Genomic DNA, 22,315 nt, shown 5'->3' on the forward strand with positions numbered 1-22,315 from the left:
ATATCGTTGACTTGACAGTACGTACTATCAGCTGCAAAAGTACATGGCAAATTTATCATTGAATTCATTCATAATTTCTCCATGCACTTTTGCAGCTGATAGTATTTTTTTCACAGACAACGAATACTTATGAGATCATTTTCACAGTTGATTAATCAGTTCCTAAGGGCACCTTCTGTATCTATTATCAGATCAGCTTTATAGTACAATATTTATGTTGTTAGTGTTACTCAACTTCACGTTAGCGTACACATTATGTTACATGCTTACTAATGCCAAAGACATATGTAACTCCGTATAGACAGATAAAATGTAAGAAAAAAACGTACCTCAAAACCATACAGAAAAAGCAAAGAGTATTGAGTATTATATAGAGTTACTGTCAAAGTAAAATGTGTAATCACAGTGCATAGACTGCCATCTCTCGACACAGGCTTAAAACTTTTGAACCTCAGTTTTGACAATTTGGTCCATATTCTTAGCTTGATATGTGATAAAATGTCAAATATTAATATTAGCGCCATCTAGCCGAGCATCCCCCAAAGGTGTATCGCCATCTAGGTCACCGTACCTTCTTCTGTATGGTTTTGAGGTTCGCTTTTTTCTTAGACTTTAGCTGTCTATACGGAGTTACATAATAATATGTCTTTGAGAAAAAGGTACGATGACCCAGATGGCGATACACCTTTGGGGGACGCTCGGCTAAATGGCGCTAACATTAATATTTGACATTTTATTTAACACATATCAAGCTAAGAATATGGGTCAAATTGTCAAAACTGAGGTTCAAAAATTTTAAGCTTGTGTCGTGAGATGGCAGTCTATGCACAGTGATTACACATTTTACTTTAACAGTAACTCTCTATAATACTCGATCCTCTTTGCTTATAGGCTTAATGACAATCGGAAATGGTTTTCATTTGGAGGCACGGTAGTGCCCCCGCCAAGTAGACCAAAAAAGCGGCACGGCCGTACCATCCTTTTCTCTATCTAACTGACAAAATTACCCGGACACATACATACATACATACAAACAAAGAATGCAAGAAGAACGCTATACAAAAACAATCTGTATGGTCATTCGTGAAACTACGAAACGAATGGTTTGATTATGTTTGTAAACTCAGCTTAAAAAAAATTACAATAACGGTGTTCTATTTTTCAGTAAACGTCTTTATAATTATTAATAGCACTATTATGAAATCAAAGCATATAACAATGAGAGGTGCGGTAAGTCTAAATTTACAAAGGGTTGGCCGGACCCATTTAATTCCATTGTTCTGTACATCCCCTATTAATCCCAGAGGATCTGGTGGCTAGATCTATTGTTCTACCAGTGACTAAGTGACACTGAAAAGGGGGTCATCTTTATCATATATGATACTAGCTTTTGCCCGCGGATTCGCTCGCGTTAGAAAGAGACAAAAAGTATCCTATGTCACTCTCCATCCCTTCAACTATCTCCACCTAAAAAATCACGTCAATTCGTCGCTCCGTTTTGCCGTGAAAGACGGATAAACAAACAGACACACACACTTTCCCATTTATAATATTAGTATGGATTATGGATTAATCAGTGTCAATAACAGGCATGGCTCGCTCCACGATTTCATCGAGTTAGAAGTAGGTACAGTCAACCAATTGAAACCCTAGGCCATTCTACAACTATGTCAAAATGACAAGCAGTAAGAGATTTCTTACAATCTTATTTATAACGTCACTATGACATAGTTCTACAGTGGCCTAGGGTTCCAAATGGTTAACTGTACTACATACGGCCGTCACCAATTTTGGTGACTATTTTAGCTATTGGGCCTGTAACAAAAGCAAATAATTTAACTGTATGCTATATACTCCTTAAACTGACTAACATTTTTTCAAGGAATTTCAAAAATTATGAAGTCTTTACATATTTTTCTCTCCGTACAAATAAATATTAGCTACCCGATATTTAGGTTTTTATCCCACCTAAGAATTAATCAGTGATTATTAGCTGAACGAACCCAAAAATGAGAATCAGGTATTTGGCCTCCATTTGAGAAAAAAAATACAAATTTCCTTTATGCCACGTTTTCAGAAACAAAGAACAATAATATAAAATCTGCTTATCAAGCTTGAGTTATATTAAAAGCGGATAACTGAATTTAATTAACGGCTCAAGTTCGCTATTATTTGTTTTATAGCAATCACACCTCCTGAATACAAATTGAAAACGGGGAATGAGAGATCCAGCAATTTTATTCTTGTTTGATGAATTTTACGACGGCGTATTTCTCGAATTAATAACAGAAATACAAAATGGTTGCCGGCTTACGCCGTGTCTTGCGTGGGCGACGGTCGCGCGACCGTTGCGCGACCGTCGCCGTCGCGTCTCATCGCATCGTCTACTTCCGTATCGATAAGGTTTGATTTCGTATGCGTCGCATCGCCGTCGCGCGAACATCGCGCGACGGTCGCCCACCAGCCACGGCGTCAGCCGAAGTGACGATCGTAGACGCTACGTGGCGAACGAAACGCAGTCTGGCTCTGTCGCGATTAGCGATATTATACACCGTGTTTTTTTTTGTTTTCCGTTAAGTTTGACACGTTGTTATGTTCATTATCAGGAACCACTCAACACTTTTAGTAAAGTTAAATTCGTATAAAAATGTTTTCATCGTTTTCATACATAATAAATGAATTAATCAATGTGAGAGACCCTTAAGGATTCAAGGCATTCAAGTTAGTGTCAAGTGATTAACGGCACATGTCAAAACAAATAACATTAGGCAGTGGTAAAGGTTGTCACACACGTGTTCAGTAATTATTTTTATTTTTTAATAACTTGGTAACCCTAATAGTTAGACGCTAGTTTTTTGGATAAATTAATTGTATTGTATTTGATCTAAATAACCTTCCCTTGAAGTTAACGGAATTCAATAAAAACAGGGTGTATAGAAGTGTTAGAGTAAAAACACCAGGATACCACTATTAATTATACAGTTTATTAAACGGAATCTCAAAATACAAGTTCAATGACAAGCTATCTTCAAGTGACGCTCTGAGTCCGTCTGCCGCCATTTTTTGACAGCGATGCTAGTGAAGGGGACGTTCGACTAGTGATGTCCTTATACTCGACCATTCTGACCTTGACCTTTCGTCCCGAAAGTCTCTGCTATCCATGCTGCTACTGATGACTGCCGCAGTCAACGCAGCCGAAGCAGGCTGCGCCTCCAACTGGTGGCGGTAGACTTCATCTGTTCATTTGTTCTTTTCTTTTCTGCGGAGTGAACAAGAACTTTGTATACTCCAGCTATACACCCAGGCCCTGGTCCTTTGAAGTGATTAACTCGAGTACCGTTGGAAACGGCCGGTGTAGTTTGACTAACTTACACCAAGATATGTAATTGGTCTCATTTTATAGTCGAATCATAGTAATGACATAACTAAACTCAAGATTGCATGACCAGACTAGCCTAGTACAAGTAAGTCAGGTCATTATTTAACAACTCCACAGCCAGTAAGGCTTTAAAACTATTAAGGTGCGATGGTACGAAAAGTACATGTTTTACCGCCATGATCGATACTATATATTAGTCAAATTAATTATGTAAAATAGATGACATCTAGCGGCGGGCAGGTAATTACTGGTGTACAAAACACCATCTAATATTTGCTTGTAAATAACTTCACCCATCAATACATTTCATTTATTTTCAGGTAAGTATTATGCCATTTATGCCTTAAGTTAAGACTTACGTGAGCGGTGCATTCCAAACTAACCAACCGCTCAATATAATAATGATGATTGGCGTCGTTTAAATAGCAAATACATGGAACAAACTCACAGTTGGCTCCGTCACTGTAGGCTGTGAAGCTCCCCGCACGCGCAACAACGCGTACATCAAACTCGTGAGAGGTGAACATGACACACTCCATGCGTGAGCATAGCCGCCTTCTAACACAGCAAGCAGCAAGAAAGCTCTTATTAAAAAGCTCTGTAACATACATGGGAAATACTAAGTTCCTTAATGTAACGAGAACGTGATAATTTTTCCTTGGAACTAAGCCAGTAGGTGATAGAATCAGTACAACACAACTGTCGTTCAAGTAACATGATAAGGTTACGAGAAATTAATGTACAATTGGCATAGTCGATGCTCTCAATTACAGATCCGGCTTACATAGCCGTAAAATAATTTAGTAATAAACAATGACAATGAAGATATTAGAAAATATTGTCATGTAATCTTTTTTTTATGAAAATATATTAAGCAGAATACATGGCTGCTCCTTGGCAGGACCTTTAACAACTGCTAATTATTTATCTATCAACATGATAAAATTAATAAAAGGTAATAATCAATGTGTACTAGCCACCAATTTTGCTATAAGATAACAAACATTACCATATCAAAGCTTCATACGCAAGCCACGGTGATACGGCTGCTTTCGAGGCTGGCGGCGCAACGACCGCAGACGTTGGCCCTTCATGACAAGGTTGTCGCGCAGCCTGTAGCATGCACTCTACTGGAAACCGTAATTCCACCAGCAACCTCTGGAAAGCATTAGTGCAAGCAACCCTTTCAAGGTAACCTTGAGATCACTACTTTTTAAGGTCATAAAACATGCTTTTGACAAACAAGGTCTCAAGCTAACCTCTTAAAGATAGACTATATAACACATGATGGTCCGTCTCCAAAGACCTGCATCACAAATACCAGAAACAGAACTAACCTCGCAAGGATAGTCTATATAACACATGATGGCCCGTCTCCAAAGACCTGCACCACAAATACCAGAACAGAACTAACCTCGCAAGGATAGTCTATATAACACATGATGGTCCGTCTCCAAAGACCTGCATCACAAATACCAGAAACAGAACGAACCTCGCAAGGATAGTCTATATAACACATGATGGCCCGTCTCCAAAGACCTGCACCACAAATACCAGAACAGAACTAACCTCGCAAGGATAGTCTATATAACACATGATGGTCCGTCTCCAAAGACCTGCACCACAAATACCAGAACAGAACTAACCTCGCAAGGATAGTCTATATAACACATGATGGTCCGTCTCCAAAGACCTGCATCACAAATACCAGAAACAGAACTAACCTCGCAAGGATAGTCTATATAACACATGATGGCCCGTCTCCAAAGACCTGCACCACAAATACCAGAACAGAACTAACCTCGCAAGGATAGTCTATATAACACATGATGGTCCGTCTCCAAAGACCTGCATCACAAATACCAGAAACAGAACTAACCTCGCAAGGATAGTCTATATAACACATGATGGCCCGTCTCCAAAGACCTGCACCACAAATACCAGAACAGAACTAACCTCGCAAGGATAGTCTATATAACACATGATGGTCCGTCTCCAAAGACCTGCACCACAAATACCAGAACAGAACTAACCTCGCAAGGATAGTCTATATAACACATGATGGCGTCTCTAAAGACCTACATTACAAATAACAGAAACAGACCAATCCTCTTAAGGATAGTCTATATAACACATGATGGCGTCTCTAAAGACCTACATCACAAATAACAGAAACAGACCAATCCTCTTAAGGATAGTCTATATAACACATGATGGCGTCTCTAAAGACCTACATCACAAATAACAGAAACAGACCAATCCTCTTAAGGATAGTCTATATAACACATGATGGCGTCTGTAAAGACCTACATCACAAATAACAAAAACAGACCAATCCTCTTAAGGATAGTCTATATAACACATGATGGCGTCTGTAAAGACCTACATCACAAATAACAAAAACAGACCAATCCTCTTAAGGATAGTCTATATAACACATGATGGCGTCTCTGAAGACCTACATCACAAATAACAGAAACAGACCAATCCTCTTAAGGATAGTCTATATAACACACGATGTTCCACTTCTTAAAGTCTACATCGCAATTAGAAGTCTTATGCATATGGTCCGCCTCCTAAGGCCAACATTGCATAAACAGAACTACTTAAGAAACAATAATCAAAGTAACAAATGTATAGCAGACATTAAAGTAATCATTATAATTATGATTCACACTTTAAGTGATGGAAATCACTTAATTTTTACTTGTGGATATCACATTAGTTACATTACCATGGATACCACAAGATTCAGGTACAATGTGCTTATCAGGAAACCCTGTGAACAGAATATATTATTAACATCATGTATAGGCAACACAACTCGGTTCTTAATCCGGCGTGTATATATATGCAATGGCAACTCGGTTCTTAATTTGAGAATAATAGGACAAGCACAACTCGGTTCTCAATCCGGCGTGCATATATGTAATGACAACTCAGTTCTTAATCTGAGACTAATAAGGCAAAACACAACTCGGTTCTTAATCCGGCGTGCATATATGTAATGACAACTCATGTCTTAAATCTGAGAGTAATAAGACAAAACACAACTCGGTTCTCAATCCGGCGTGCAACTTGTTTTATTTTTCCCGTGCCCCTAAATAAGGTAACACGCTTACTATAGATAGCATTATTGAGATACATTTCAGCCAGCCAAAAATAATTTTATGAAACTTGGCTTATTTTTACCGTGCCCCTAAATAAGGTAACATGCTTACTATAGATAGCATTATTGAAATACATTTCAGCCAACCAAAAATAATTTTATGAAACTTGGCTTATTTTTCCCGTTCCCCTAAATAAGGTAACACGCTTACTATAAATACCAGTATTGAAATACATTTCAGCCAACCAAAAATAATTTTATGAAACTTGGCTTATTTTTCCCGTGCTCCTAAATAAGGTAACACGCTTACTATAAATACCAGTATTGAAATACATTTCAGCCAACCAAAAATAATTTTATGAAACTTGGCTTATTTTTCCCGTGCTCCTAAATAAGGTAACACGCTAACTATAAATACCAGTATTGAAATACATTTCAGCCAACCAAAAATAATTTTATGAAACTTGGCTTATTTTTCCCGTGCTCCTAAATAAGGTAACACGCCTACTATACCAGTATTGAAATACATTCCAGTCAAGCAAGAATAATCATATGGCACTTGGCTTGACTTATCGAGGTTTCACTACATTCAAATAATGTAATATTTTATCTATCATTGTTCACCCACCAAATGGCTCTTGACAAAGGTATTTATATATCATCATCAGGCATGGTGCTTATTGATTAAACCATCAAGCTTGCCAGACAATGCTTCAAAAGACACACTAGAGAGATGCTATAGCTGTAGGTATATGTGCAATTTAAAGCACAACATTATCCATATAGCTGCCACCTGCACAACTACATAATTTTGTTAGTTGTGTTAATACTATGCATATGCAAGAATACTTAGTACAAGTTAATGAGTTTTTATAACAAAATATCATTATTTTTGATTCTTGCAAAAGTCACAAACATGTAAAATATATATATTCTTGTGAAATCAAGAAGCAATAGAAGTGTACAGTTATTTTTATATTTCAAGGAACAGAACATATTAAAAGTAGACAATACTTGTCAACTTCAAACGGTAACCTGTTTGTCATGCTTCGGTTCGGAAACATTCCTTCGCAGTGAAGTGGTTAAAATTATTAGAAGCTCCAATTAAGTTATTTACCTCAGATTATTGCACATCTTTTAAAAACTTAACTGATTGGCATGTTTCAAGCCCAATTCCAAATCAAACTGATTTGTTGTAACAGACAAGTATAGCATGTAGACCGTTAAAGTCCATCGGGTCTATAAATATCAAAATCTCTTACCATTAGCTATGACAAATTTTACCAGTGTCATAAATAGTTCAATAGATATCCAGTTTGGTGTTTCCAGCTTTTAGCAAGATTTAACCTCAGGAACTTCTGGAATCATGCCTTATCAATGCAAGTATTTTCAACTTATGGTCAATAGTCTCCGGATTACCGGCAGGCAACTACTGTAATCAATAAATTAATCTGGAAAGGAATGTAATTTAAAGAACAAATTATATCACTGTCAATGCATTAAATGGACACTGGACTATGTCATGATAATAAATGTTCCAAGTGTCTGTCTAGGTAATATATTTGTCTTTGGTTCAATTTAGAACATGATTACATTGAATACATTTTTTTTGTCAAAAATGTTTGCAATGCTAAACCAGCATTATTATAAACAAAACAGCATCAACAATACACTATACTTCAGTGCTATGCCCTTAATTTTAACACACATTATGGTTTTACAAAGATGCATAATTAACCTCATCAAAATATTATTATGTTAATATTATTATTATTTTATCAACATTTTTGATGAATTTGTGCCATGTAATATAGCAACATGTTTCCTCATTTAGAAAAATGCAAGATCATACAGAGTTTATATGCATAAGAATGTCACTAAGACAGATTTCAAAATACAGTCCCCGGTAAAGTGACAAAACTTATAGTAACAAAAGAGTTGTCAAAGTTTTCTTATGCTTATTTACTCATCCATTATACTAACCTGTAGTGAATTTAAAATGTATTTACTGTGAGCATACTTACATAAGCCAGATGCAATGGCACAATATTATTGAGTAGGATAAATACCTTATTCCATGTCATTCCGGACAAACTTATTTTTAATATGACAAATAGGGCAAGATAATGATCATCTCTCTTTGTAGATCATAAAACTCATAAAGTCACCTGTTATAAGGAATCATTTAGGTGCCATTTAGATTGAAACTTATCTTATATTTTGTTTCACTGTGACACCGTGACAATTGTCAATATATCACAAGTAGGTACAATATGTATTATGTATTCTGAAACATATCTGGAAGCACAAAAACACAACACACAAGGTGAGCTAATGATTATTCACTACAGCAGCCTCTCTATACATATTATACTAATAATACTCTTTGACAACTTGGATGTGGTTCATCTTTCACAGTCCATGGGTTACTGTGATACACTTTGTGAGCAAGTATTTACTTCTTCAACATGTACATAATTTGATCTGAAAGAAAGAAACAACACACTATTGGACAATAGTGGATGTTGATCACTTCAGCCCCAGAACACTGTGTTTGGACCACCTTTACTTCCTGTTACGCACTCATTATGATCAAATACTACTCCAAAGTTTGAATATATCTTAAACTGCAATGGATACTTTTAACTGTAGTATATGGTGCTAGTGTCTTTACTCGTTGAATCAGATCGACTGGTGTTAATTAAATACTGTTGGATGACAATGAATGGTTACGAGCGCGGCGCGAGAATGATGACATTGTCAATTTCGGACAAATTTCATAGTACGGGCGTATATGGGTAACTTAATATCGCGCTTCTGAAACTGTTAGAGTAAAAACACCAGGATACCACTATTAATTATACAGTTTATTAAACGGAATCTCAAAATACAAGTTCAATGACAAGCTATCTTCAAGTGACGCTCTGAGTCCGTCTGCCGCCATTTTTTGACAGCGATGCTAGTGAAGGGGACGTTCGACTAGTGATGTCCTTATAGAAGAGAGAGAAAGAGAGCGAGCTACAATTACCTTAGAAATCGTAAGCGATTATGACTTTTGTGAAGTTGATTCTTGACACCTAATTTTCAGTTCGTTTGATTTATTCACTCAAAAACAGTTTAAAGTGGTGTAATTTAATTTAATAAAGGTTTCAGGCAATTTATTATTTTAAGGTATTGTTGGCTGTTTGTTTGTCCGTCTTTCACAGCAAAACGGAGTGACGAATTGACGTGATTTTATAAGTGGAGGTAGTTGAATGGTTGGAAAGTGAGATAGGCTACTTTTTGTCTCTTTCTAACGCGAGCGAAGCCGCGGGCAAAAGCTAGTTTTGAAATAATTGTAAAGCCTCATTCGCACGACAGCTTAAAAAGCTTTGCGTTAAAAGCTATCGGAAATTTTACAGACTAAAGTCGATTTAACTTCCAGCACTTAAAGTCAAAAATTCAACAACGCAGGATAAAAAGCGCCAATTCTATTGTGTGAATACACTGGTATATCTTTTAAGCTCTTTACCGCACGTAAAAAAAGCGTTATCTTGCCTTCTAAATGATATTTAGATTTATGACATTTCATATCAGAACCGTAGTCAGAATCTTATTAAAATTACCTAAATATAATTATAATAGTATATTCGGTTATCGCGATAGTTACTCATGAAATAAAACTACGAAAACACTAACCTAACTATTTTCTAATATTTTCATTTTTTTATGTAGGTAGGTATTGTAGAACCAACTTTATGATCTTATTGTGTAAACTAGTCTTAAAATTATATATGATCTACACTCAGTTCAACCTTACTTGTCCAATCATGTAAACAAACACTGCTGGAAAACATTATCTCACTTTTCCCTGGAATTGCACATTAACCATCACTTAAAATGTTATTATACACTTAAATAAACTCACAAAGTATTGAAATCAATCAAAAAACCACTGAAAAACATCATTTCTAAAACGATTTTCATCAATAATTATAATTACGAACGGATGACATTAAAAACTCCTGACATTACGAAGTCTAGATTGTCTATGAGTCGTAATGTTGGGATGACAACTTATTGTTATGAACGATCGATATTAACGTTTGAGTTTGTATAGCTTGGAAAAAATGCGTTGATATTAACTGAAATAATTTATCAGATTTATTAACCGACTTCGTTACGTTTTATTTCCTACCTCTTTACAATGAATATTTTATTATCAGTACATTTTTTGTTGTATTAATGTTAATGTCAGGTACTATAATATGAATAATGTACTAGCCTTTTCCATATGATTGTTGCAAATGTGACGAAACCTAAATAAATTTTGGTTTTTACATAGATGTGGTGTGACGTAAAATTGAAAATCCTCTAATGACGTTAGCAGCGTTTATTTACAAATTATCGTTAATACATCATTTTATCGACATTTCCAATCACTAGTAATTGTCTTTGATCATATTTGACGTTTTGTTTGTTTACATGATAGGACAAGTAAAGATGAACCGACTGTATGTTTCATTCAGTTTTTTCTTGTATGTGAGAAGTTTTTGCACATTTTAATTTTCCTCAGTCACCCATTGACCACGAACGCTTTAAAGAGTTCGAAACGTCGAGATGTATTATAAATTTATTATACGCGATATAATCCGTTTTTATAGTTTTATTTCATACCTAAATATATTTAAAATAATTATGTTTATGTTACTATAGGTAATTCAATTTGTTTAGGAACATTTCGAGGATATATAAAAATGTAGGTATTAGATTAAGTAAAATGCATTTATTTTACACTTTTCAAGTTTTGGAGCTATTTGACACCCAGTTTATTTGAAACATTTGAATCTCACTGAAAGTAGACTAAATTCATCGATCTAAACTACCTAGATGCACCATCACGGCTTAGAATGTGTCCGCAGCAAATTGTGCTTGAAAATGTTCTAAGCACAATTGGGCGGTCAGTAGCGCTTCATCCGCCGTGTCGGCAACATGCCTAAGTGCTCCGTAAAAAAGTGCAAAAATAACACCTTATATACGTTGAAAAAGGATGACGTATCGTATTTCCGGTAAGTAATTGTTAATAATTTTATAATGTTATGCATTTGTGGTCAAAATGGCTTCCTAACTTACAAAAAACATTTATTTTCTAGAATAATTAAAGTAAATTCCTTGATTTGGTCTTACGCAGTTTGTCTCTTTCTCTCGCGCTATACTAGTAATGAGCGGACGGCGACAAAAGATGGATGAAGTGGAACATAGTTAAAAATGGAATGATGGAGTCGCTAATTTATATTTTTTGTAAAAGAAGCCTATTTCATATTAATAATGTATGTATTTATTTATTATTATGGACCAATAAGTCTGAAATAAATGATTTCAATTCAATAATATTAATACATATCTTATAAATTACTTTAATTATAAAAAGAAACAACCCGGGAATAGCAAATTCGTTTTTAAGTAATAAAAAAGCTTTTTATTCCAGATTCCCAAAACAAGACGTTGAAAGGGAAAAATGGCGCAAGATTATAGCTGAGGAGCGGAGAAGATTTACCCAAACAAAGCTTTGAAAGAAATTATACGTAGAATAATAAATTAATGTCATCGTTCAATTCTTCTTTGTTTTAATAGCTACTTAATTCATATTCTCCAAGTGCACCCTCACACACACCACATACAATCCCTCAACTGTTTACCTTCACATAATCGCTACACATACACTCACTGTGTGTGTGTGTGTGTGCACTGTGTGCGTGTGCACACACACACACACACACATATGTTATATATATACATACCTACACACACACACACACACACATATATATATATATATATATATATATATATATATGAGTGAATCAACTTTTTCTTGTTTGTTATTGCTATGGTTACGGTCCCCTGGGTCACCCTGATTATATGCAAAATAATGCTATTTAAACTATGCAAACATGCAGTTTTCTGGTGCCACCAACCCCTTTATTTAATTTGCCACTACTCTACATGCAGGATTGCAGGTTTGCATAGTTTAAGTACCATAATTTTGCATAAAACCAGGGTGACCCAGGGGACCGTAACCATGGCAATAACAAACAAGAAAAAGTTGATTCACCATATATATATATATATATATATATATATATATATATATATATACCTCAGTGACTCTATTTAATAATGCAAACATTGCAAAACGTGGAGATATTAATCAGTTCAGTTGCAATTGTCCCCCAGTCCAAATTGTCCCGCCGTACCTTATATATTTTTTTGTTTGAGATAATATCAATAAAAATATCGTACAGTAAAAACTCATTTTTTTCGCTTAAAATACGCAACATCTCGAAAAATGTTATACCAAACGTTTTGTTCCTTAAGAAATTTTCTATCTAATAGGATTTTTTAAAACAGTTTTTCGCAAAAATACCGCAAATTTCCTCATTCTCGCCTTTCATCTCATAGCGCGACTCCCATGATGCCTCTGTCCATCCTCGTTCCCAATGTAAAAATGGCGTTTAGATTGTTGCAGCGCAAACGAAATTAAACTTAAGTTGGTTGCAATAAGACGTAGATTTTTTTAAAAATATGCACACCTGCGATCTGCGGTAATAAAATTTTATGGCTTTCGCGATGATCACATTCATTAATGTCATAACCGCCAATTGCTTGCATTTGAAATTGAACTTTAAGTACTAAGAAATAACGTTGTTTTTGTAAAAAAATGAAAGTAGTTTTTACTACATTGCGAAGTTTTCGTTTGTCAACTGGACGCACACATTTGCAACTAAGCGATCGGACACTTTTGAGTGCCGAATTTGTAGGTGATAGTGTATCTAGAGAAGTTTAAATCGATGACTAAATTGCATTATTTCGAAAAAATCCAAAGTTAATTATCAACTTAATAAAAACGTAAGACTCTAAAAAGTGTTAATATTGCTGTAGAAGTTTCGAATGAAAATGAAGAAATGCAGGAACCAACATAAGTTTTCCTGTTCCGACTGTGCAATTCGCGGGATTGGCGGGATTAACCAACGGGACGACGGGATGCGTCAGTCCCTCCCGTGACGTTCTACAGACGCTCGCGTCTGTGCGGGGAAACTCCCGCCAAAATTACGCGAATTCACTTACTGACGATATATTTGCGCGAAAATTACAGGACTTCTGTGATTGACGGAGTAATTGCGTGAAAATTATGACACTTTGGTAATTGGTGATATAGATAACGCTCGGTTTATTTTGGTTATTATTATTTATTTTACTTAAATATGGTTGCGTTTTAACTGTGACATGGTGGGAGTGTATCTTTAAGTGAAATAGACAGTTATTTAGTTCTTCATTTAAAAAGTTATAAGGATCATAAAATACGGAGTTTGAAAAGCTTGATTGACGGGGATCGAAAAAATACTGTTTATAAAGAAAAGTGTACAAGTAAATACTGAATACATATAATTTGTAAGTGGGCGATATACGTAGTAAATAAAATATGAACGTAAATGCGATTTAAAAGCGATAAATAAAGTTGACGAGATAATATTGGTGTTTTAAAATGTGTTTTTGTTTTCTAAGTAAGTGAGTGGTGCAAGTATGAAAATGTGTACTTTATGAAATAAAATAGTGAACTAAAATATAATGAATAAATATATCGAGCGTGTGTGGTGCGGACTCGTTCTGAGATGAACAGATTTGACAGTACGGCTAAACGGGACAAAGATGACGAAAATGCGAGGGGAAATTGTACGAAACAAACAAAAATTCTTGGTAAGTTTGTAAGACAACTTAAGTAGGTTCAAATTTCATATATTTATATAACTATAGCATATCAAATCGATGAACGGTTATTTATTTTTAAGTTACACTACTATAATGTAAGCAAAATATGAATTAGAAGCTGAAATAGATAGGTACTAAAACTAAAGAAAAACTTTGGTCTACTGGTGGTCAAGGCTGAAGCTGGTATACATTGTTTTGGCAACAAATTAAAATTTAATGGTAATAATTTTTAAGAAAAAACAAAACTGCCGCCTTTGGGGTTCTGGTGAAAGCTACTTGCGAATGTTGGATTGTGTAGAAATGTGTAGGTATTTTTTAAAACTGCTTTTAACGCTTTAATTATTTGATGGCAACAAAAATCAATATGTATACCGTTAAGGTTTGAGGAGTTTCCTCAATTCCTCATGAATCTTATTATAAGAAATCGAAGATTGACAAAATTTGACTTGAAAAATCAATATGCTTAACAAATATAACTAAATAAATGTTACTGTTCTGAACTTAAATGCATGCTGTTCTTATAAAAATACCAAAGTCACTATAAGTGTGCCGTTCAGATTTGAGGAGTTCGGTTCTGACCATCATCTGCAGTTCCACTGCACCAAATGTCACTATTCTGGACGTAAGTGCATGCTGTTCTTATAAAAATACCCAAGGTCACTATAAGCGTGCCGTTCAGATTTGAGAAGTTCCGTTCTGACCATCATCAGCAGTTCCACTGCACCAAATATCACTGTTCCGTACGTAAATGCATGCTGTTCCTTTAAAAACACAAAAATCGCCATATGTATGCCTTTCAGATTTGAGGAGTTCCCTCGATTTCTTCAGGATTCCATCATCAGAACTGGGTTCTGAGAAAAATGGGACCAATCTGTATGCATATACATTAGATAAAAAATCGATCTAGTCAAAATCGGTCTAGTAACGACGGAGATATCGGGGAACAAACATTAAAAAAAAACGGACGAATTGAGAACCACCTCCTTTTGAGAGATTTGAGGCGGCGGTTAAAAATGTACACAAATGAAAATTAAATAAAAACGTACCTACAACAGTATTCAAACAATAGTGTTAGAGATCACTGCAATGTCACCAAAACTTTTACACAATTATGAAAAATGTTGCTGAAGAAAGCATATCAAGCTAGGTAAGTGTATGTAATGTTTCGCTAACATGTGAAAAGGGATTATAAATGTTAAGACTCGGGCTCCGCGTACGTGTCGTAAATATCTTTCTTTTGTTTCGCATCTGTATTAACATTAGATTTATGTACTTGTATAGTCTAAGCATATTTGTATACCTACTTGTAATACCTAATACCTAGTGAAGTTAATTTCTATAAGATTTCTATCTGTGAGAACCTGTAATTGGCTTCCTGTTTCTATTGTTTCTGTTAACATGTTTCATGTGCTGTTGGTTTTCCAATAAATAAATAATAAATAATAATAAAATAATATCTGGGATAGGTAGGTACCATTGTTCCGTCATCTTCGATCTCTTATAAATATTACTTGTCAACGATAAAATAAGACCTGTACTTGAATAAGCAAAATTGACAAGAAAAGCCGCTTCTTAAGTATTTTACGAGGGTGGAACAACTTGCCAAAATAATGGAAATCAAACAAAGGCTTTCAGATCAGTGAACAATTTCAACGTTGACACCGCTTCTCCGCAAGCCTAACAAAACACAAATATTTATTAAAATATAGATTCCGATTGTTATTTATAAAGTGTTTTGGATTTTGATACGATCTTTACTGGATGATAATCTTGAATGAAATGAAATGCAAATACCGCCTATACAAGCAACTCACTTATGCGCAGGAAGTTAATTACACCTAATACTAAGGCTTATTTCATAACAGTGACAATTTTCGCCCGACAGTAACACTTCGCGCTTCATTGCCTGTTTAATAAGGGAATATTGACGCTGAATAACAATGTTACTTATCAAACCTGAGATAGGCACAGAATTTTATAGATAGGCGCCTATAACGAAGAATATGAGGAAAAGCAGGTTAGCGTGGTACGGTAATGTAATAAAGAAGGAAGAATGTTGATGGATGGAGAGGAAGAGGTAAACCCAATCAACGATTGATAATGGATCGTGTGAAAGAGGATATGAGGTAGAAAGAAGTACTAGATAATGTAATATAGAGGAGAATGAATGAGAAAAACAAGCTGTACCGAGTCCACGTAATGTGGGATACAAGTAAGGAGAAGAAGTAAAACTAGAATTACTAAAGAGTATGAGTAAATTTACCTAATCCCAAATTGTCCCTGAACCAGAAAAGCCGTGAGTTTTCAGTACTTTAAGATCGCAGCACCTACATCAATCTAGAAATTTTTAAATTCTTGAAGTCGTATCAAAACAAGAACAACCTGGTTACTTAATGCTCAATCAGAGCCAGCATCATACTTTAAATAATCAATCGCGACCCTCGCTCCTGTTATACAAAAGAAAACCCGTTCTGACATCTCGGGCGTGAAACATGATTACGTTAGGTACTGTAAGTTGTCACTTTTCAATAATGTTTTGATTTTCTTTGACGTACTTATAATATTCCAGGTTTTTATTCTTTTTTAGGGTTCCGTAGTCAACTAGGAACCCTTATAGTTTCGCCATGTCTGTCTGTCCGTCCGTCCGTCCGTCCGTCCGTCCGTCCGTCCGTCCGTCCGTCCGTCCGTCCGTCCGCGGATAATCTCAGTAACCGTTAGCACTAGAAAGCTGAAATTTGGTACCAATATGTATATCAATCACGCCAACAAAGTGCAAAAATAACAAAACCGGCCAAGAGCGTGTCGGGCCACGCTCAGTGTAGGGTTCCGTAGTTTTCCGTATTTTTCTCAAAAACTACTGAACCTATCAAGTTCAAAACAATTTTCATAGAAATTCCTTATAAAGTTCTACTTTTGTGATTTTTTTCATATTTTTTGAACATACGGTTCAAAAGTTAGAGGGGGGGGACGCCCTTTTTTTCCTTTAGGAGCGATTATTTCCGAAAATATTAATAATATCAAAAAACGATCTTAGTAAGCCCTTATTCATTTTTAAATACCTATCCAACAATATATCACAAGTTGGGGTTGGAATGAAAAAAAATATCAGCCCCCACTTTACATGTAGGGGGGGTACCCTAATAAAACATTTTTTTCCATTTTTTATTTCTGCACTTTTTTGGCGTGATTGATATACATATTGGTACCAAATTTCAGCTTTCTAGTGCTAACGGTTACTGAGATTATCCGCGGACGGACGGACGGACGGACGGACAGACAGACATGGCGAAACTATAAGGGTTCCTAGTTGACTACGGAACCCTAAAAATGGAAAAAAATGTTTTATTAGGGTACCCCCCCTACATGTAAAGTGGGGGCTGATATTTTTTTTCATTCTAACCCCAACTTGTGATATATTGTTGGATAGGTATTTAAAAATGAATAAGGGTTTACTAAGATCGTTTTTTGATAATATTAATATTTTCAGAAATAATCGCTCCTAAAGGAAAAAAAAGTGCGTCCCCCCCCTCTAACTTTTGAACCATATGTTTAAAAAATATGAAAAAAATCACAAATGTAGAACTTTATAAAGACTTTCTTGGAAAATTGTTTTGAACTTGATAGGTTCAGTAGTTTTTGAGAAAAATACGGAAAACTACGGAACCCTACACTGAGCGTGGCCCGACACGCTCTTGGCCGGTTTTTTTTCTACTTTGCTTAATTTTTGTCCTGCTGCTGGGCAAAGGCCTCCTGTTTCTTCCGCTACTCATCAGTCTCATCACGGTTTGCTGCCTGTTATAACCAGTCGCCGCAATATGCGTCAAAGTCGTAAAACCATTTCTTCTTTTGATCTTCCACTGTCCTGCCTAACTTTTGGCGTCCAATCAGTGGCCTGCAATTGGCCCACCGATCCGAATGCATTTAACAGCCATGTCCTGACTAATCGCTATTGGGCTTGGTGGACAGTTACAACATAACATATACAACTAAATAGGCTACAAATAATGCATCAAGAAAACCGTAGGTACCTATAATTGTTTGCTATCGACATTGATCGACATATAATACTCGTAAAAATTTCAGAAACACCAGGTCACGTTAGACACATATTTTCCATCTCATCATCGTCCTCCTTGCGTTATCCGCCACGGCTCACGAGAGACTGGGGTCTGTTTTGAAAACTAATCCTAAGATTTGGCGTAGTCACTAGTTAGGGTTCCGTAGTCAACTAGGAACCCTTATAGTTTCGCCATGTCTGTCCGTCCGTCCGTCCGTCCGTCCGTCCGTCCGTCCGTCCGTCCGTCCGTCCGTCCGTCCGTCCGCGGATAATCTCAGTAACCGTTAGCACTAGAAAGCTGAAATTTGGTACCAATATGTATATCAATCACGCCAACAAAGTGCAAAAATAAAAAATGGAAAAAAATGTTTTATTAGGGTACCCCCCCTACATGTAAAGTTGGGGCTGATATTTTTTTTTCATTCCAACCCCAACGTGTGATATATTGTTGCATAGGTATTTAAAAATGAATAAGGGTTTACTAAGATCGTTTTTTGATAATATTATTATTTTCGGAAATAATCGCTCCTAAAGGAAAAAAAAGTGCGTCCCCCCCCTCTAACTTTTGAACCATATGTTTAAAAAATATGAAAAAAATCACAAAAGTAGAACTTTATAAGGACTTTCTAGGAAAATTGTTTTGAACTTGATAGGTTCAGTAGTTTTTGAGAAAAATACGGAAAACTACGGAACCCTACACTGAGCGTGGCCCGACACGCTCTTGGCCGGTTTTTTTTAATTAGTCGCACGGTCTTACCGCTAGGCTATCAGCGCTTTTGCTTACACATTCTTCATCTCAATCATATGATTATTGAATTTATATAAATTCATCATGAAATCCAACGTCCAAAAGCGGATAATTCCATTTATATCTTTTTACTTCCTTTTATTTCGCGTTAATAATTAACTTTACGGATGAAAATAGAATTTGTCCTGCATTACTGGACAACTTAATTTTACCTTTGTCACACGGAAGTGGATTTTCTTAGTCACTTTACTTTTATGAATTGGTCTTAAGCGAACAAAAAAGATATGTGCTAAGAAAAGTAACTTTTTTAATAATGTGGGCGCGACTTTTGATTTGAATTATGTGTCTTTTCCACGACAAACTTGTTGACCGACTATGAAAAGGAGTACGGAAGCCATAGTTATATAAATAAAATATTAATATAATAGGACTATTTTACACAGATTGACCCATGGTAAGCTTAAAACGATACATAATACGATAATAGTTATTTGTTATACAAGGGGGCAAAGTTGTATTTTAACGCCGAGTGTGGAATTGAAAAACGAGCAAGTGAAAGGATTCTATAGTTGAACCACGAGCGAAGCGAGTGGTTCTAGAATAGAATCCTGAACTTGCGAGTTTTTTAACACACGAGAAGTAAAATACATTTGCACCCGAGTGTAACACAAAACTTTTCCCCTCACTACAGCGAGGAAACTACAACGCAAAAAATGCGTTTATCACTGCTTCCAGTAGTTCCACAGGTGGTAAATCATCTTTATTACTAGATTAACCTACTTTTATCAATTTTAAAGCACTTAATTTGACTTTATTCAAGGTCAAATTACTTTACCCACTAGTGGATAAAATGCGTTTTTACCCGCTGGTATTAAAGGACAAAACACGTGTTTCCGAGCTAGTGAGGGGAAAATAAATAAATAACAAATATTGCGGGACACCTTACACAGATCAACCTAGCCCCAAACTAAGCAAACTATGGATGCTAGGCGACGATATACTTACTTATGTAGATACATACATACCTATATACATAGAAAACATCCATGACTCATGAACAAATATCTGTGCTCATCACACAAATAAAAGCCCTTACCGGTATTCGAACCCGGGACCGCGGCTTAGCAGACAGGGTCACTACGCTCTAGGCCAGACCTTTCGTCTGTCTGATATACATAAAATAAAAATACTTGTATACAAAGAAAACACCCGTGACTCAGAAACAAATATCAAAATATATCTTTTGCCCGCGGCTTCGCTCACGTTAAATCCTAAAATTGCGGAATGCTCCATACAAACTTCCACCCCCCATTTTAGGGAAGTGGGAGGTTAGAAAGAGACAAAACGTACCTTATATCACTCTCCATCAATTCAACTATCTCCACTTAAAAAATCACCTTGATTCCTCGCTCCGTTTTGCCGTGAAAGACGGAAAAACAGACACACACACTTTCCCATTTATAATATTAGTATGAATATGAAAGTATGAATTTTAATTAAAACAACAATCCCCAACTAACTTTAGCAATACAATATTCAAAGAGTTTCATAAATGCAATTTAGTATCAGTGCATGCGATGTACTATAAACCGAATTATCTGAGTTATTCAGCCCTTTTTTGCTTGATTGCTAACGAAATTGTGAGTTGAAAACTAGTGCTTGATTGTATAAATATTTATTTACGTTGATATTTTTGTCGAAGCGAGTGGCGATAAATTAAAACATGACCGAAAGCTGGAGTGTTTTTTGTTGGAATTCACAAAACTAAATCTGTCTTACTCTAACAAGTATATTGTTATACTTTCTCTCTCATACATGTAGTAAACTATTGAATAAAAAACCGGCCAAGAGCGTATCGGGCCACGCTCAGTGTAGGGTTCTGTAGTTTTCCGTATTTTTCTCAAAAACTACTGAACCTATCAAGTTCAAAACAATTTTCCTAGAAATCCTTTGTAAAATTCTACTTTTGTGATTTTTTTCATATTTTTTAAACATATGGTTCAAAAGTTAGAGGGGGGGGACGCACTTTTTTTTTCCTTTAGGAGCGATTATTTCCGAAAATATTCATACTATCAAAAAACGATCTTAGTAAACCCTTATTCATTTTTAAATACCTATCCAACAATATATCACACGTTGGGGTTGGAATGAAAAAAAATATCAGCCCCCACTTTACATGTAGGGGGGGGTACCCTAATAAAACATTTTTTTCCATTTTTCATTTTTGCACTTTGTTGGCGTGTTTGATATAGATATTGGTACCAAATTTCACCTTTCTAGTGCTAACGGTTACTGAGATTATCCGCGGACGGACGGACGGACGGACGGACAGAGGAAAAAAAGGACCCCCCACCTTATCTCCGCGGTTAGTAGCGCAAAATTTTCAAAAAAATACACGAGATAGTTTCTAATCTATAGATTACAGGAAAACCTATTAGAAATCTACATACAGTAAAGCGTAAGTCGGACTTAAAAGAAAAAACTCAAATTACGAATTTCACTGCAACTACCGCTTACAATCCACGACAATGCTTGGTTTGCGTCACTCGCAAGTAAGCGAGCCAAGCGTTATCAGCGCGATACCTCTTCGCCACGGGCACACTACACCTGCCAGAATTGTGGTCGTGTTTGCCGCTCCCGTATTGGCTTACACAGCCCCGAAAAACGTTGTTGCCCTACCTGACACTGCTTGAATAGTCTGTTAGAGACTTGAAGGCCGATGATGACCGCTGCAAGGAGTTACCAAATCTTTTGAAATTGTGTGAGCGCATTTGAATATTACATATGAACTCATTTCTGTTTCGTTTTGTTGAAAATATCGATTATTCGCAAAAATGACTTAAGTTCCTACTAAAAAGGAGGCGCTTAAGCCCTTCTTGTAGTGTACGGAACCCTTGCAACGCGAGTACAACTCGCACTTGGCCGGGTTTTTTTGTTTGAAAGCTGAGTTAGTAGGGAGTGTTCTTAGACATGTTTCATGAAAATCGGTCCACTTTTATAAATCGACAAGAATTATTTCCTCTTCGTTCATAAGCAGCCCGATAAGCATTATAGTACCACTAATTCATTAAAATATCATAATGATCTCAAGATCTATATTTTTACTTATAGTTAAATAAATTTATGAAACACCGGATGCCAGAGCGACGATTTAAAATCTTTGTACGTCGAAGACGCTTAAAAGGTTTTGCATGTTGCCGTTCCCCGCAGCATCAAAATGAACTTTATTTATTATAGCTATATATCTAACCTTCTATTCATATTTATGTATTT

The 22,315-nt window shown here is 35.9% G+C and overlaps 1 protein-coding gene across 2 annotated transcripts in view; it reads left to right on the forward strand.

Annotated features, from left to right (window-relative positions):
- LOC125236406 (ras-like protein family member 10B) overlaps positions 1–22,315 on the forward strand; it is a 71,246-nt gene that overhangs the window by 35,720 nt on the left and 13,211 nt on the right. The window contains exon 1 of one of the 2 annotated variants that reach the window (XM_048143196.1): positions 13,659–14,225. The exons of the other annotated variant lie outside the window; for it this stretch is intronic. Within the exon in view, the coding sequence (XP_047999153.1) occupies positions 14,141–14,225 (85 nt within the window). The 5' untranslated portion in view covers positions 13,659–14,140. Of the gene's footprint in view, positions 1–13,658; positions 14,226–22,315 lie in introns of those variants that run through there. 2 annotated transcript variants of the gene reach the window in all.

Source organism: Leguminivora glycinivorella, chromosome 19 (genome assembly GCF_023078275.1).
Source record: "Leguminivora glycinivorella isolate SPB_JAAS2020 chromosome 19, LegGlyc_1.1, whole genome shotgun sequence".
NCBI lineage: Eukaryota > Metazoa > Arthropoda > Insecta > Lepidoptera > Tortricidae > Leguminivora > Leguminivora glycinivorella.